The 14,462-nt window shown below is 38.6% G+C and overlaps 2 protein-coding genes across 10 annotated transcripts in view; one reads left to right on the top strand and one right to left on the bottom strand.

The window, feature by feature from the left end:
* DPP4 (dipeptidyl peptidase 4) overlaps nt 1-3,648 on the top strand; it is a 77,288-nt gene extending 73,640 nt beyond the window's left edge. For both annotated transcript variants that reach the window (XM_067741731.1, XM_067741730.1), the window contains exons 24-26: nt 519-591; nt 858-931; nt 2,540-3,648. In XM_067741731.1, the coding sequence (XP_067597832.1) occupies nt 519-591; nt 858-931; nt 2,540-2,641 (249 nt within the window). In that variant the 3' untranslated portion in view covers nt 2,642-3,648. The remainder of the gene's footprint in view (nt 1-518; nt 592-857; nt 932-2,539) is intronic.
* A 5,148-nt stretch (nt 3,649-8,796) lies between these two features.
* Nucleotides 8,797-14,462, bottom strand: part of SLC4A10 (solute carrier family 4 member 10) — a 312,233-nt gene continuing 306,567 nt past the window's right edge. For all 8 annotated transcript variants that reach the window (XM_067741735.1, XM_067741734.1, XM_067741740.1 and 5 more), the window contains one exon: nt 8,797-10,916. In XM_067741735.1, the coding sequence (XP_067597836.1) occupies nt 10,850-10,916 (67 nt within the window). In that variant the 3' untranslated portion in view covers nt 8,797-10,849. The remainder of the gene's footprint in view (nt 10,917-14,462) is intronic.

Here is a 14,462-nt window from a genome sequence, read left to right on the forward strand (position 1 = left end):
ATTCAGAGCCTAGCAATGTAGACCAAAGTTCATATGACATATTGCAGAGTATGTTTAGTTGCAAATGCTATGTACAGGCTCTTTGAAATGTAGCATGTACGGCACCATGTGACACATGGTTGCCATGGCAATACACTTTTTGGCTGAACTACAGCATAAGCCCATGGAACATACATTGCTAATATGAGACTCTGCCCTGTGCTAATGCATAGGACACAGCCAATCTGGGATCTGGGACTCAAGGGGTTTCGCATGCAGCCTGGTGGGGGGGCGCAGATGCCCTCTTCTGCATGTACAGGGAAGATGTGGCATCCTCCCTTTCCGGTCCTGTCTCACAGGGACAGGGCATGCTGTACATTCTGCCATGCATGGAGACAGCATTTGCTTGAATATCGGTTTGCTATATTTTGTATCAAAGGGGGCCCCAGCTGAAAACATTTTATTTTGTAAACTGAAGTGAAAAATCAGTTTATGGCAGATCTTTTTTTGAATAATGACATTCTTTTTCCCAATTCCAGAATTCAACAGTCATGAGCAGAGCTGAAAATTTTAAACAAGTTGAGTACCTCCTTATTCATGGAACAGCAGATGGTGAGTTTCAGTTAATTAGACTTTTTAGTATCACAGACAGGTTTGCAATTTCACTACTGACAAAACAAAAGCATGAGGGGCAAGACTGTTACATTTACTTCAATAAAACAGTGTTGCTTTTCCACAACTCACTTGTCTTGGCCTAAATGGGATGTTGAATCCTAGAACTTCAAACAGTCCCTTTCTTCTTGTGCCTTTCCCACCCTTCCTACCAGAAAAGTGGAGCGGGCTTTTAGTTACTTTATGTTTCCTTTCTCTCCCTGCAGATAACGTTCACTTTCAGCAGTCAGCTCAGATCTCCAAAGCCCTGGTGGATGCTGGAGTGGATTTCCAGTCAATGGTATAGCAAAACTTCCTGCAAGGGGAGGGAACTTCCTGGTGGGGTCTGGTTCCCCTCTTGGAACTACTTCTCCTCACAGAGGTTCCAGGAGACGGGGGACGGAAGCAAAAGGAGTCATTTTTCCAATGAGAAGTTGAAGAAGTAATATCCTTGAGTCATAAAGAGAGTCATGTTCAATATCATACAGTTGGGGGTTGAGAAGCACAATATTGCATATCCTGAGAGGGTCAAAACCCTAGTCCTGTGATTGTCCCGTCTCTCCCTATTTTGATTAAAAAGTAATCACTTAGCCAGTGAACGTGTGGCAGAGTAATTCTAAAGTGAAACCAGCACGATAATAGCTCAGGTCAAATATGCAAATCCATCTATAGTATGTGTTACTAGCCCTTCTAACAACAGTGGGGTATCAGTAATCAGTGCGCTTCAGTTTTTGCAACTTCCGTGTTATCTTCTGTTGAACACCACAGGTTATAAACAATTAGGCTGGTTTTATAAAGTCGGAAATGGCTAGAGCTGTTGTTGCCTATTCAGAGGATGTTTCTAGGTATTAAGTCAAATTCATTTTATGCACTAGACCTTTTCAGAGTAAGAAGAAACAAAGATTATATATGTGTGTGTGTTGCACTAGATATTTTTGTGTTAAGTCCTTTCTTGTCTGTATTAGCTTAAAAAGCCTGCTCTCCCTCACTCTCTTTTAACGTACACATTTTGCTCCGTGCTCAGTTCAAACAGCGCCTACTGTGTAAAACTGGGACAGTCATTTGATAACCACAAAACCTGGCATATATTTTGGGGGTTAGATTCTTATGAGGTTGGGGTGTATCCTTCCACTGTTCAAAGAAAAGACGTGATACATTAAGCCCTTTTTGAAAGTTAATTTATGTCTCCATAATATATGTTTGCCTGGCAGTGACTTCCCACTTGTTTCACGTGGTGGGATGAGTTGATAAATTTTTGCCTCAGGTCATCAACTCATCCTACATAAATGTCAGACATGCAGATAAGAGATTCCAGTGAAATTCCAGTGAAAAAGTGTTTGCAAATAACACATTTGACTTTTGACTTCATATGTTATGCTAAAAATATATATGGAATACTGAAATAGATTTTTTCTAGTGCCTTATTGATATATATTAGGAAAAATTGCTTTCTAAAAACTCATTTATTTTAATAGTTTATCTTACTGAAGTGTAGGAGAAATTTAACAGTTGATAACACTTAATTAAAGTGGGCTTTACAGGATAAACATTCCCTCCTATGCATGATGTGTTTCTAAGTGTCCTTTGAGTCAAATTTGAAAACGGACTTGGATATTTTAACTGTACATATCCTTAAAGCACTGTGCAGTGAAGCCAAATTCACAGTGAGTTGTCTCAGCACCTGCAAAGGACGATCAGAGACTCCTGCAGGACAGATCTACATGCCCTGGAAAAGCTCTGGGAGGAAATGAGAAACCCTCTTTGATCACACTTCAGTTTATAAACTGATTGAAGAATTAAAACATCCTGTGTTGTTCCATGTATGCTAATGAGAACTCACTTGGGTTTAAAAAAAAAAAAAAAAAGACAACTGACTTCCTAATTCTGACCTTTCTTCTTGTCTCTCCAGTGGTATACAGATGAAGACCATGGGATCGCCAGCAGCACAGCACACCAACACATCTACACCCACATGAGCCACTTCCTAAAGCAATGCTTCTCGCTACCTTAGCACTTTGGAACAGCATGCCATCTAAAGCTTCTGAAAAGCCACTTTTGCTCTCATTATCTCAAAACTGCACCATCAAGATGACGATGTTAAAAAAGTACCCTCAAATCAAGAAATGTAAGGTTACCTTTGTTCCCAAATTTCATATCTATAACCCGAGGTAGGGACTTCTGTCTTTGCAACCTTATGGAAGTTTGAATTATTCAGTCTGGTTTTGTTTATTATTTAAAATCACTTCCATCTCAGTTAGTGAAACAACAAATAAGAATTGTTTTTATGGGAGCTTTGCAGAGGTTCCCTGGGCAGCCTTTTTTTCTAACTGGACTAGACTTGTTCTCTTCTTGGAAGGAATGGCAGGATGTGGGCCGTGATATCACTGAGGCAGGGGTAAGAAAAGAGGGGGTAGGGAGAGAAGCTGGCAGGGCGAGGCTGTGAACCCCAGTCCAAGCCTGCTGACCCAACCAGGCTGCTATCAGCTCCTCGAAGAGCTGTTCACAGCCAGACTGGCACAGTTTTCTGAGAAAGACTATTCAAACAGTCTCAGGAAATCATATATGCAAAAGCACTGACTTCTGAATAAAACCACAGCAGTTGAATAGACTCCAAAGAAATGAGAGAGAAACTGCCAACAATGCAGGGCCCCCAGGTGCCAGTTATGGCTATAGGTGCTACAAAAACACAGCAAGGGTGATGGGAAAGCATTGTAAATGTGCTTTAAAAATACTGATGTTTCCTAGTGAGAGAGGCAGCTTGGAACGGAGATGTGAACACATCAGCTTGCCCTGTTAAGAGATGAAAATATTTGTATTGCAAATCCTAACTTGAAGGAGTCTTTGCATCAGTTTTTCTTATTTCATTTCTTTGAGCATCTAATTAAAAGAATATTTTAACTTCCTTGGACTTGTTTTTAAAAATTGAAAATTAGCTACAAATGTGTGTGATGTGATTCCCATTCTACATACGGTGGAATTTCTCCTGGTCAGTAATAAATGTGCCTTCATTTTTTCAGAGGTAATGAGTTCTGTGTCTTGAATCAGACCTAAACTGCATTGGCATATGGACACGCTTACTCAGAAAGGCTCTTGTTTATTTTGCTTGTTATCCCAAACTGCCTCGTAAACATGGAGAGGGTTCAGTTTTTGTAAGAAATAGATACATAGAAATGTGTTAAATTAAGCAATTCATAGCGATTTTATCTAATACATATACAATTACTGTTATCATACATATATATAAGCTTTTGAAAAATCAACTCAAAATAGTTTGGGTTATTTATATAATACATACTATATCATTTTATTCCGGGGAACTACGATGAGGCTCATAATATCAGATAATCTCGACAGTATCATCTTGGTAGCCCAGATGGCTCAGTAGAAGTTAAAAAAAAAAAAAAGTCAACAACTTAAGTGTTTAATTATTTTTGGTTGACATAACTATATTAATGAAACCATGCATTTAAGATGCTGAGATAACTGAGGACACATAATATTTTTGTTCAATTATTTGCAAAATGGCCTTATTTTTAAAAATTGATTTTAGGAACTCAAACATAGTTTCAAACATAGCTGGAAAAAGTTGTCCCAGACACAATGCGTTACAGCATAAAAATCTAAAAATGGAAGACTTGGAAAAAAATCTATCAATTCAACATGAGACTGGTGAGTCATGCACAGGAATGAACAGAAGATTGTGAAATTGTTTCAACTGTATTTTCAGCGCATGGCATTGAGTAATTGAGTCTCAAAATATCATTCATTCATTGGAACCATAAGTCTTAATTAAGTCTCAAATAGCATTCATTCATTGGAACCATAAGCCAACCTTCAAACCCTATAGGGCTCTTGTCATAATTCTAATAATAGAGTGCAATCATTGTGAGTACCTGGACCAATCTTTGCGGAGTTCTATATCCAGAAAGAGTAATCATAGGTCATATGTTCACATCCTGGATTGAATTAGTAATCATAAAGCAAATTAAGTAAAAATTCTCCTTTTATCTTAATTGAAACCAGACACTGTGCAATATCACATATTGTTCAGATATTAATAAGACAATTTTACAACAGGAGATGTACAATATCAGATACTATACAGATATTAAGAGGATTATATAATATCTGATACTGTACAACTATTGTACAATGTCAAAACTGTATGAATTTATTGTTTCTTTAGTTTCAAAATGTCGTCTCTGGAGCCCAGAGGTAATTAAAAAATCCCAGCACGTATTTTTCACATAATGAGGGTTGCAAATGGTGATGATGTGACTGAAGTTAAAGTAAATTTCATCTGACCCTCATAGGACAAGTTTTACTCTCCAGTAAGAGTTTTAAATTAGTTTATTGAGGAAGGAAGTTAAATTGACAAATTTGAGATAGACTTAGTCTGAGGGTAGGTTTGAAACACACAGGAACTAGTCATACCAGTAAGATGTGCAGACTTGCCTGCCTTTGACTGTCTCAGCTTCACCAGGCACCTGGATGCTAAGATCCTTTCGTAAACAACCTGTTAGAGTGCACCGGTGCCCAGGAACACAGGCGCCAAAGGAAAGGAGAAATTGTCACATCCCTTCTATGGATACAGTGTTTCTTTTTAAAGTTTTGATCAAGATTTTTAGAAAATCACTTTATAAATTATTTTTGAACTTTTTAAAATTGGAAATCTTGCCAGAAATGATTACATATCTCCATGCTTTCTTAAATAACCGGCATAGACCATAATTCAATGCATCGTGATGACTCAAGGCCACCACCATGAAGATCAATGATCACATCAGGCTGTATGTCATTCTGAGTGTTTTCTATTCACAGGTGGTCACTGAGGCTAGTAGTTTCACCACTTGGCATTTGTTGCTTTTGCTCTAAGTTGATGTGAGAATTCCAATTTATAAAACTATTAGATTTGTACAATATTTAAGATTCAATAAGCTCTAAATGAAAAACAACACCAAAACAGAAGAAGGTTTTTTTCAGAGTAAAGTAAGAGAATTTTGTTCTTCCAACTTTGTGACAGCAGTGTCCGAGAACAGTATTACATACATCCGGAAAGATCTGGAGTGTGTATTCAGGATGTCTGAGGGACACGGATGGTTGAGAATGAGAGATGAATGTGGGTAATAAAGCATAATGTCACTACCATTAAGAAAAGCTCAGAGCATGGGATTAATAAGACCAATGTCATGCTCAGTAGAAATGTATCATCTCTCTGAATGTCACCTTTCTGTGACAATATTAACATTTAAACTCAAGGCTTTGAATTAATAAAAAGAAAGATAATTTTCTTACTGCTAAATTGAGAAGGGTGTCTTTTCTGGAATTGAACTCCAGCAAACTCAGTCAAAATTCTTATTCTAAATAATCTTTCATCTGAGCAGTCACCCCAAGTTTGTCAGTGTATTTAAAACACATGTATGGTGAAAAGTGTGACCCATCAAACAACGAAAACTCTCATTGTTCCAATTAGTTTCTCCTATCCAAAGTCATGATATTTGTGACTTGTGAACAAAAATACTATTTCATTGAGTAGGTTTGGTTTCTAGTGTTAATCACAGAAGGATGAGTGACAAAGAAAATGTAACATACTGAGAAGAAATATTACTCAACCCAATTCTGGTTGCATGAGCCAGAATGACTGCCTGGTCAAGGAGGAAGGCGGCCACATCTTGCCTCCTGCTGGACAGTCAGTGCACTCCAGCCGAGGCTAGGCGGACATGGGTTAGAATCTCAGCATTGACACTCACAGTGAGGAACATTTTAAAGAACATTGCTTAGCCTCTTTGAACCCCAGTTACTTAATTTGAAAGAGATACCAAAATACCTACCTCCCATACCTGTTGCATTGCTGTGGAGGTTTATACACCATGCCTGGTTTGATGATTCCATGGGTTACACCAGTTCTCCCCTTAGGCGTCTTGCGTCCACGGGTTTTGGGCATATGAAGGTGCTCAGTAAGCTTTTGCTTTTGTTCCGATGTTGCCATGTCAGTGAGAATCCTTTCTGGATCCTTAATGATTCTTGATAAACTGAGAGGCCACATCTTCGATATATTTTACTTACGATTCTGTCTACAGCCTTTGCTGGCTGAATAAACAGCAAAGCACAGAAAGAACTAGGCTCCGGAGAGTTACAAAGAAGGGATAAAACACTATCCTTACCTTTAAGGAGCTTATAAACAAATGGAAGAAATCTATGACTCTACACACGCTTGAAGGTAAAAGTACCTAGCTCTAAAGCTAAGTCTATTGGACGGATGAGATAAGTGGGATGAAAAGGTGAGCAGGGGGAGGGTGGTTTCTGGACTTATATGAGCCAGCCATTGGCTGAATTTTGTATTACACTTAGATTTCTTTAATCATCTCAGGATTACTGCTGATACCATGTTTTTCTGAACATTTTTGAAAAATACAACCCAAAACATTATATAAAAGAATGCTCTATGTGAAAGGATTTATCATAAAGTTCTTGTGCCTGTAGTTACTTATTAAGTACCTACAGAATATGCTTGAGCCTGTTTTGTTTCAGTCATAATAAAAGTTTATAGACCACTCAATGAGAGCTTGGTTTGAGTCTCTGAGAGTCATCCTGAGTACAGGATCCCTAAGGAAATAATTTCACTTTTCCCCCACTATGTTTTCTACCATGCTGCCAGACTAATGTTTCCCAAAATGCATGCCTCTCCATTACTCAAAACTCTTAATGGATAAAGTTGAAATACCCTAACATAAAATTTAACATCATTTATAATGTCTCCAACTTGTATTCCTACCTTTTCATACAGGTCCCGACCACACTCCTAACACTCCACCATATTGGGCTGTCTGCTGGATTTCAAATATGTCATACATCACATACGTCAGGCTCCTGTTATACCACATATATTTACTTTCTATTTTATTTTTTCAATACTGACATGTTTGAGATCTTTGCAGTTCTTGGAGTAGGTTTCCTTCCCCATATCCATCCTAATTCATACGCTACCTCTTATATAACATTTTCTTCAAACTTAGCCCTGCTCAAAATTCCATCCTTGAGTTACTCACTTTCATGATACAATCAACTCAGTACACATCACATTATGTTACAGGTATGTGTCTACCCTGCCCTTAGAAGCGAGGCTCACAGTCCTATTTTCAAAGTTCCAGCACAAAAAGTAGTGGCCATTACACCAATAGAAACTGTAATGAAGTGACAGCTGTGTTCGTGAGCTACAGTTTTCTAAGGAAAACACCGAAAGAGCTCTCTAAAAGTATTACGAGTAAGCCTTGAATATTGGGCTTCTCCGAAGGGACTGATTACAAGCAGACTTTCAAAGTAGATAGTTAGAGAATCATCATATTACCCAAATTACTCTCATAAAATGTTCAACTGGTTGTAATCTCATTTCATTGTATGAATATACAAGAGAGATATATTGGAAAATTTGGAGAGCAATATTGTAATTATAGTAAAATAGTCCCATACCTAGAAGCAAAGAGGCTAAATTTCAATAGAAACAGAGGTAGATCAGTGTAGGTTAAAAAAATAATGAGCCACACTTTTAAAAGCCAAGAAAAATCCTAAAAGATTTAGGGGTTGTATTGAAATACAAGTTGCTAGTGAATCATCAGTGGAGAGTTTCTATGAGGCTAAACTACACCAAGGAGATACTCAAATTATATTTAGGAGAAACTTCCCAATATTGAAGGCTGTTAAGTGATAGCAATTACAAAGTAAACTCATGAGTCAAGAGGAGAATACTAACCAGTACATTACAGTTCTGAATGCAGTTACCTCCATAACATATTGCTAGATGGCTACAAAAGAATACTGGTCCCGTCTGATCTACTGTAACAAACAGGGAGGAGACAAATTTTAGAAAACCGAAGCCTAAGGAGTTCTAATAATGGGAAATCCTACTAAGGATCTTAGAAGCTTTTACTAGTCATGGGTACAATGTCCTCTGTATCTAAGTCACTGCTCTCTGGGAAACTGAAGAGGTGCGTCCTAATATAGCTCTCATCATAGTTTGTTCATAAAGTTCAAATTGTTTGAATACTCTTGAAACGTCTACATCACCAAGTTTGCTTAGCATCAGGGTGTGTCTAAATTTTAATATTACGTTCAATCAAAATGTTCTACATTGATAAGGAAAAAAAGACAAAACACTTTGCATCACAATTTAAAATTTGCAAGGAAATTAGTTAGGATAAATATTTATTTCCACATAACATTTCTTAGTTGTGAAAAACACAATATCCTAGTCACATTTACACATTACTTAAACTTTGCAATAAATTACATTCAAGATATTCAGTAATTTTGACCAGGAATCTGAAATTAGGAGGAAATATATAACACTACATTTTTCTTATATTTTATATGATTTCAAAATATTAAGATTAACATAGGGATAGCATTAAAATTCACACAAGAACAAAATGCCTATAAAAATACTCAGAAATACAGAATTTCATTGGATATGAGTGCTTATTCAAATAGGTGATCATGTGAAGGTTTTAATTCACTATGATCATATTAAACAGAACAATTATTAATATATTAAAACACTAGGAGGCTGCTTTTGGGACTGACTGGCATGTACAGCTAGTCTAAGTCATAAAACAATGGGAATGGTTACATGTAGTATCTGTATTATAAAATACACAAAGGCAATGCATTTGGCATGTAAAGTTTCTGTATTTTTCCTTGGCATTTATAAACACAGACTTCATTAACTACAAACTCTTCTTATATTTTTTAGGCTTATGTTCCATAAATGAAATGGCTCCTTGAAAGATTGTGAGGGGGAGTTTTACAGAAGGCATCAAAATGTTGAACCCAGTAGAGGCTTTGTTGTTTATTTCCTTCATAAGCTTAATCACAAGAGGATTTGTTTTGGGTTTTTTTTTTCACTTTTCATGTACACTTATACTCAGAATATTAATTCATAGTTTGGAAAAGCCACAGGGCTCTGAATTATTGTAAAACTGGACACTGACGATTATAAGGCTGACAATCATTGGTAATTCTTAGGAAACAAGAGCACTATGAGATTTCATCTTTATTAATTCACATTCACTTGAAGTGAAATAAAATACTGTATTTTTAGTAATGCTCAAAAATTCTTAACTTTCCTTCCTCTTGTATAAACTTAGTAAAGATGGATTATTTCATATAGACTGAAATATCTACAGAAGCTTCTCAAACAGAATCTGAAATTTTCATTTAAAAGATTATTTTTCTACAGCATGCATTTAATTAAAATGTGGAAAAGAGCTCTGCAGAAGAAAAAATGACAATTGGAGACCTATCAGTCTAACGTTAGAACATGATTCAGAAGCAGCATTAAGCAGTTCATGACCTTTAGCAGTGGAATAACTGTACAGGAGTGGAATTTCATGTACAATAACTCACCATGTGGCATTCCACAAGTATGTATATGATAGGTTTATTTGGAAAACACTTGTTGTCAATGGGAGGTAAATTTAACAGCATATTTCTGGTAAAGGTTTATATTGAAAATCTCACAAAACCTACGAAGTTTTTCTAAAGCATTTCATACAAGCCTAGTATTTGATCATGTAATCACAACCTGAATATTAAGCAAATACTACTTGACTCTTTGCATTAGTATCTGATTCGTTTAAACAAGTTGTGAATAGGTTTCCATATATATTTTTCAAAATGACTTTAAGTTTTAGTTACATACAAATTCTTAAGTATTAAATGTATCATATTAAATCAAGGAAATGCATAAATACAATTATTAAAAATGCTTTCAAACTAACTTTTCGATTTGGGTCTTTTGAAATAAGTCACTAATGCTAAGCTATAAAAAATAAAAAGAAGTAAGACTACCTTTCAAAATTCTTCTAAATGAAATTATCAGGTATCTTCAGGTCTCTAAGTAGGAAAATACAAACTAGGTAATATGACTTATCTCTTTAAGAAAGCTATTGCTCTCGTAAAACTGACAATGAGAATCTAGTGTTTACAAATGTCTAAAATACAGCAAGGAACAGAGATTCTTGCATTAGCTATTGTATATGCTCACAAGGGTGTCTCACCGTTCAGAAGTTTAAACACAGAAATGAAACGAGTATTGCACTACTTACAGTATGAAGGTGGATTTGGGATGAAAGACAGAATTTATAATACATGATCAAAGCAGTTTTCTGAATAATTGTGGCACTCCTCTCATATATATGTAAAAAATAAATTGAAGATCAAGTCATAGACAAGTCTCCCTGTCAACACCTTTCCCTGAGTCAGCTTTCTTCTCATTTCGGCTTTCAATGCTACAGGGGAAAAAGGAGAAATGCATTATTTCAATCCAGCATGGCTACTGGGAGGTCTGCTGGTTCAGACACAAAACCCATCAACCCCAAAGCACCACAAGGGCCCTTAGGCATTGCTCTTTCATGCTGCAAAGCATAGATAGATAGCAGCAATTAAAATCCTCTGCACTCAGTGAGACAGAAACCAAGAACTGCAGAAAAAGGGAAATTCAAGAAACAGAAACTAAAAAACAAAAACCAGACATTTTAAAAACTGTACCCAAAGCATGCAAGATTAATATCATGGTCCTCATTTGTGCAAATGAATCACTGATGATTGTTGAAAATGCCATTCATGCCCCTGTCTTAAGATAGCACTGACACTATGAATGACATAAACAAGATGGATGTCGCAGTAGGTATTTCCGGGCCCGGCTGCAAGTGGCGCATCCTTTGCGCACAGACTGGATTCTGATCTTTGGTGAGAACTGCGTTGTCGTCCAGAGGACAGACACGCCTCTGCTGGTCGGGAGGACCCGGTCACCCCGCACACTGCCCTCCAAACACCTGTGCCGTCTCTTCACAGACAAACCCTCCTCCTGTCCATCAGAGGAAGCATGTTTCACCCCACTCCTTCCAGAATAAACTCATTCCCAAGTGGCTTCTGTTTTAACTGTTCTCCAATTAACTTTATCAATGGGCAAACTGGTAATGTGACTCTATCATTTTTTTAAAAAAATTTTTCCGATGTTCACTTTTCCTACTCTCAAGTTGACAATTTTCACGCGAAATTCAAATAATGCGCTGACACGCGTGAAGCTCACACCAAGAGTACATGCATGCTCCCGAGGGGCAGCTCTGCTCCCTCCCGGCCACGTCTGGCGGGTCAAGACGAACGCTGAGGCCCCTCCCGGGCCCCTGCTGCTGCCGACTCGAGGGCGACCCACACCCGGCCGCTGGGGCCCTGAGCTGCAAGAACCCACACATTTTTACTGTTAACTTTGGCTCTTAATATAACTATGAAATAGTTGATGGTGGGGAAACCCTTGGTTTTATGTAACTCTTCTCCAAATAGGAAAGGGACAGTTAAAGCCCCCTTTTTCCTACAGGACCTCCTGTGCAGTTTTCGTAGTGGTCAATAACTTAGACACATTCTAAGAGTGTGTTTTTTAAATTGTTTTTCCTCCGATTCAAGCTAGAAACAGCCCTTCTCAGTTGTCACCACCACCCGGCGCCATCAGGTAAGAAGCGCCGCAGCTTCTGCCATCTCTGGCGCGCCGCCAGCACTGAGAGCTGGTGTGAGCGGGTGTCGACGGCACCCGGGTTTGTGCCTGCCACACTTCTCAGCACACAGTACTTACAGGTCAGAGCAAAGCGACTTTTCCTCTTTTCTGTTCTCCTTACATGAGAAGAGATGACAGTGTGCACATGATGTGTTGAGAGGCTTAACTGTATTTTTAACTCCTCTATCTGCATGACTCACTTTCTTCTACTTTAAGTTCCTTTCAGATGACAAGTGTCTGCTACGCTACTTTCCAAATTTTTTCCCTGGGTGCTACCTGGCTCCCCGTGTCTTCTGCCAAACAAAGCCAATGAGAAAAGGCAGCAGCGGCAGGTGGAGGAAGCCCTGGGCTTGGAGTCGGAAGATGACATTCAGCTTCAGGAAGCTAAGAAGGAGCTGTGTGACCCTGGACTAGTTGTTTAATTTCTCTGGGGCTTGGTTTCCTCATCTGTACATTAGTTTTGGACTAAATGGCCTCTAAATTTTCTTGTAGCTTGAATGTCAGATTTCTGAGGCTGGTAGTCTCAATTCCAATGAGCTCTAACTTTTGAAAGATAGAAAAGCACATTCTATCTGTAGGAGACTGTGGGGACGGAGACATACTGGTCTCTACACATGCATACTTCCTGTGTGCACAGTGCTCCATAACCTTTCCATAAGTGAGCAAATTCCCAGTGACACTATTAGCCACCAGGCAGAGAAAAAAAAAAGCGATTCAGAAAGTCAGTATCATTCACAGACATGCTTCCTCCTGATGTCCTACTTTGGTCATACTGGTTGTTTAGTTCCAAAACAATAACCAATTAAATGATTGGGCTTTTTTCCCCCCCTCTTTAAAACCAGTGGTTCTGGTATCAGATCAGATTGCAGCAGTGAAGCAGAAATTTTATAACCAGCTCAAGACGTCTATGAAAAAAATTACTGACTTGAATCTTCTCAGTGCATGGCTATTACTCTCTTTATTCCCTGTTACATTCATTTTCAGGATGCCAATCAATTCTAAACTTCCATTGTAATCAATATATTATATCAATATATATTTCTTAAATGTATATCATATCTATTACATGCTACTACAATAAACAAATATTGCATATCTATTGCATATATCTATTATACATATAGATATTGCATATCTATTATACACCAGGTACGTTGTAAGGACCAAGGGACACAAGATGGATGAGACAAAACATAAGGAAGTAATATTTCAAGAGAGGGCAAAATGTGACCCACTACCTTCATGCTGCCAGGCACTCTATGAAACTGTTATTTGTCAATGACACCATAGTAGTTGATATACACAACATTTACCAAGCAGTCATGAGAGGGCTGAGGCCTAGGAAATTAGAGCAAAGAAGCATCCAGCATGGGAGGGGGCGGGGGTGTGGGGACAGGAGAGCAGGGGCAGTGTCCCTAGACCCTAGCCTCTGCCACCAAGGCAAAGCCAAGTGCTGCCAGGTACCTGCCCAAGAAATGCTGGTCTTGGGTGTCAGCGTATCACAGCAGTTGCTCACCTATTCTGATGCGATGTGGTTTTTAATGTGACCTATTTCTGTCAATTCATTTAAATAAGTTGTGGAGGAGCTTGTCCCATGCATGTATAGTGCTGTTGAACTAGGATCAAATTAGACATCCTGCAGATGTGGTAAAGCCTGTAGTCAGTTCTTAGATCCTTCTTTCACTTAAGCTGGGTAAATTTTTTATTTTTTATTTTTTTCTTTGCGGTACGCAGGCCTCTCACTGCTGTGGCCTCTCCCGTTGTGGAGCACAGGCTCCGGACACACAGGCTCAGAGGCCATGGCTCACGGGCCCAGACACTCCGTGGCATGTGGGATCCTCCCGGACCTGGGCACGAACCCGTGTCCCCTGCATCGGCAGGCGGACCCCCAACCACTGCGCCACCAGGGAAGCCCTAAGCTGGGTAAATTTTTTTGGACAACATAAAGTGAATGAAATAATGGAGAAAATATAACTGCTATTCCAAATTCCACTCAGAAAAGGTATCTAGGCTTCTCTGATAGGCATTAGGGCCTATAGTGGGGGATAGGATGAAAACATCTAGGGGTGGGGTGTCAGAGACTGCTGGGAAACCAGCTGAGGTCTCGAGAGGGAGACCCTGAGAACCTGGTCTTTAGGGCGTTTTTTGCCAATGGACACGCTAGCAGGTATAGCATTTTTACAGTTCCTGGTCATCACACTTCAATGCCTTCAACAGATACCAAGAGAAAGCGGTGGCTTGGGGAGAGTATTGCTGTTGTTAGTATTGGTGGTTTTAGGATTTC

This window comes from Pseudorca crassidens, chromosome 6 (assembly GCF_039906515.1).
Source record: "Pseudorca crassidens isolate mPseCra1 chromosome 6, mPseCra1.hap1, whole genome shotgun sequence".
Lineage (NCBI taxonomy): Eukaryota > Metazoa > Chordata > Mammalia > Artiodactyla > Delphinidae > Pseudorca > Pseudorca crassidens.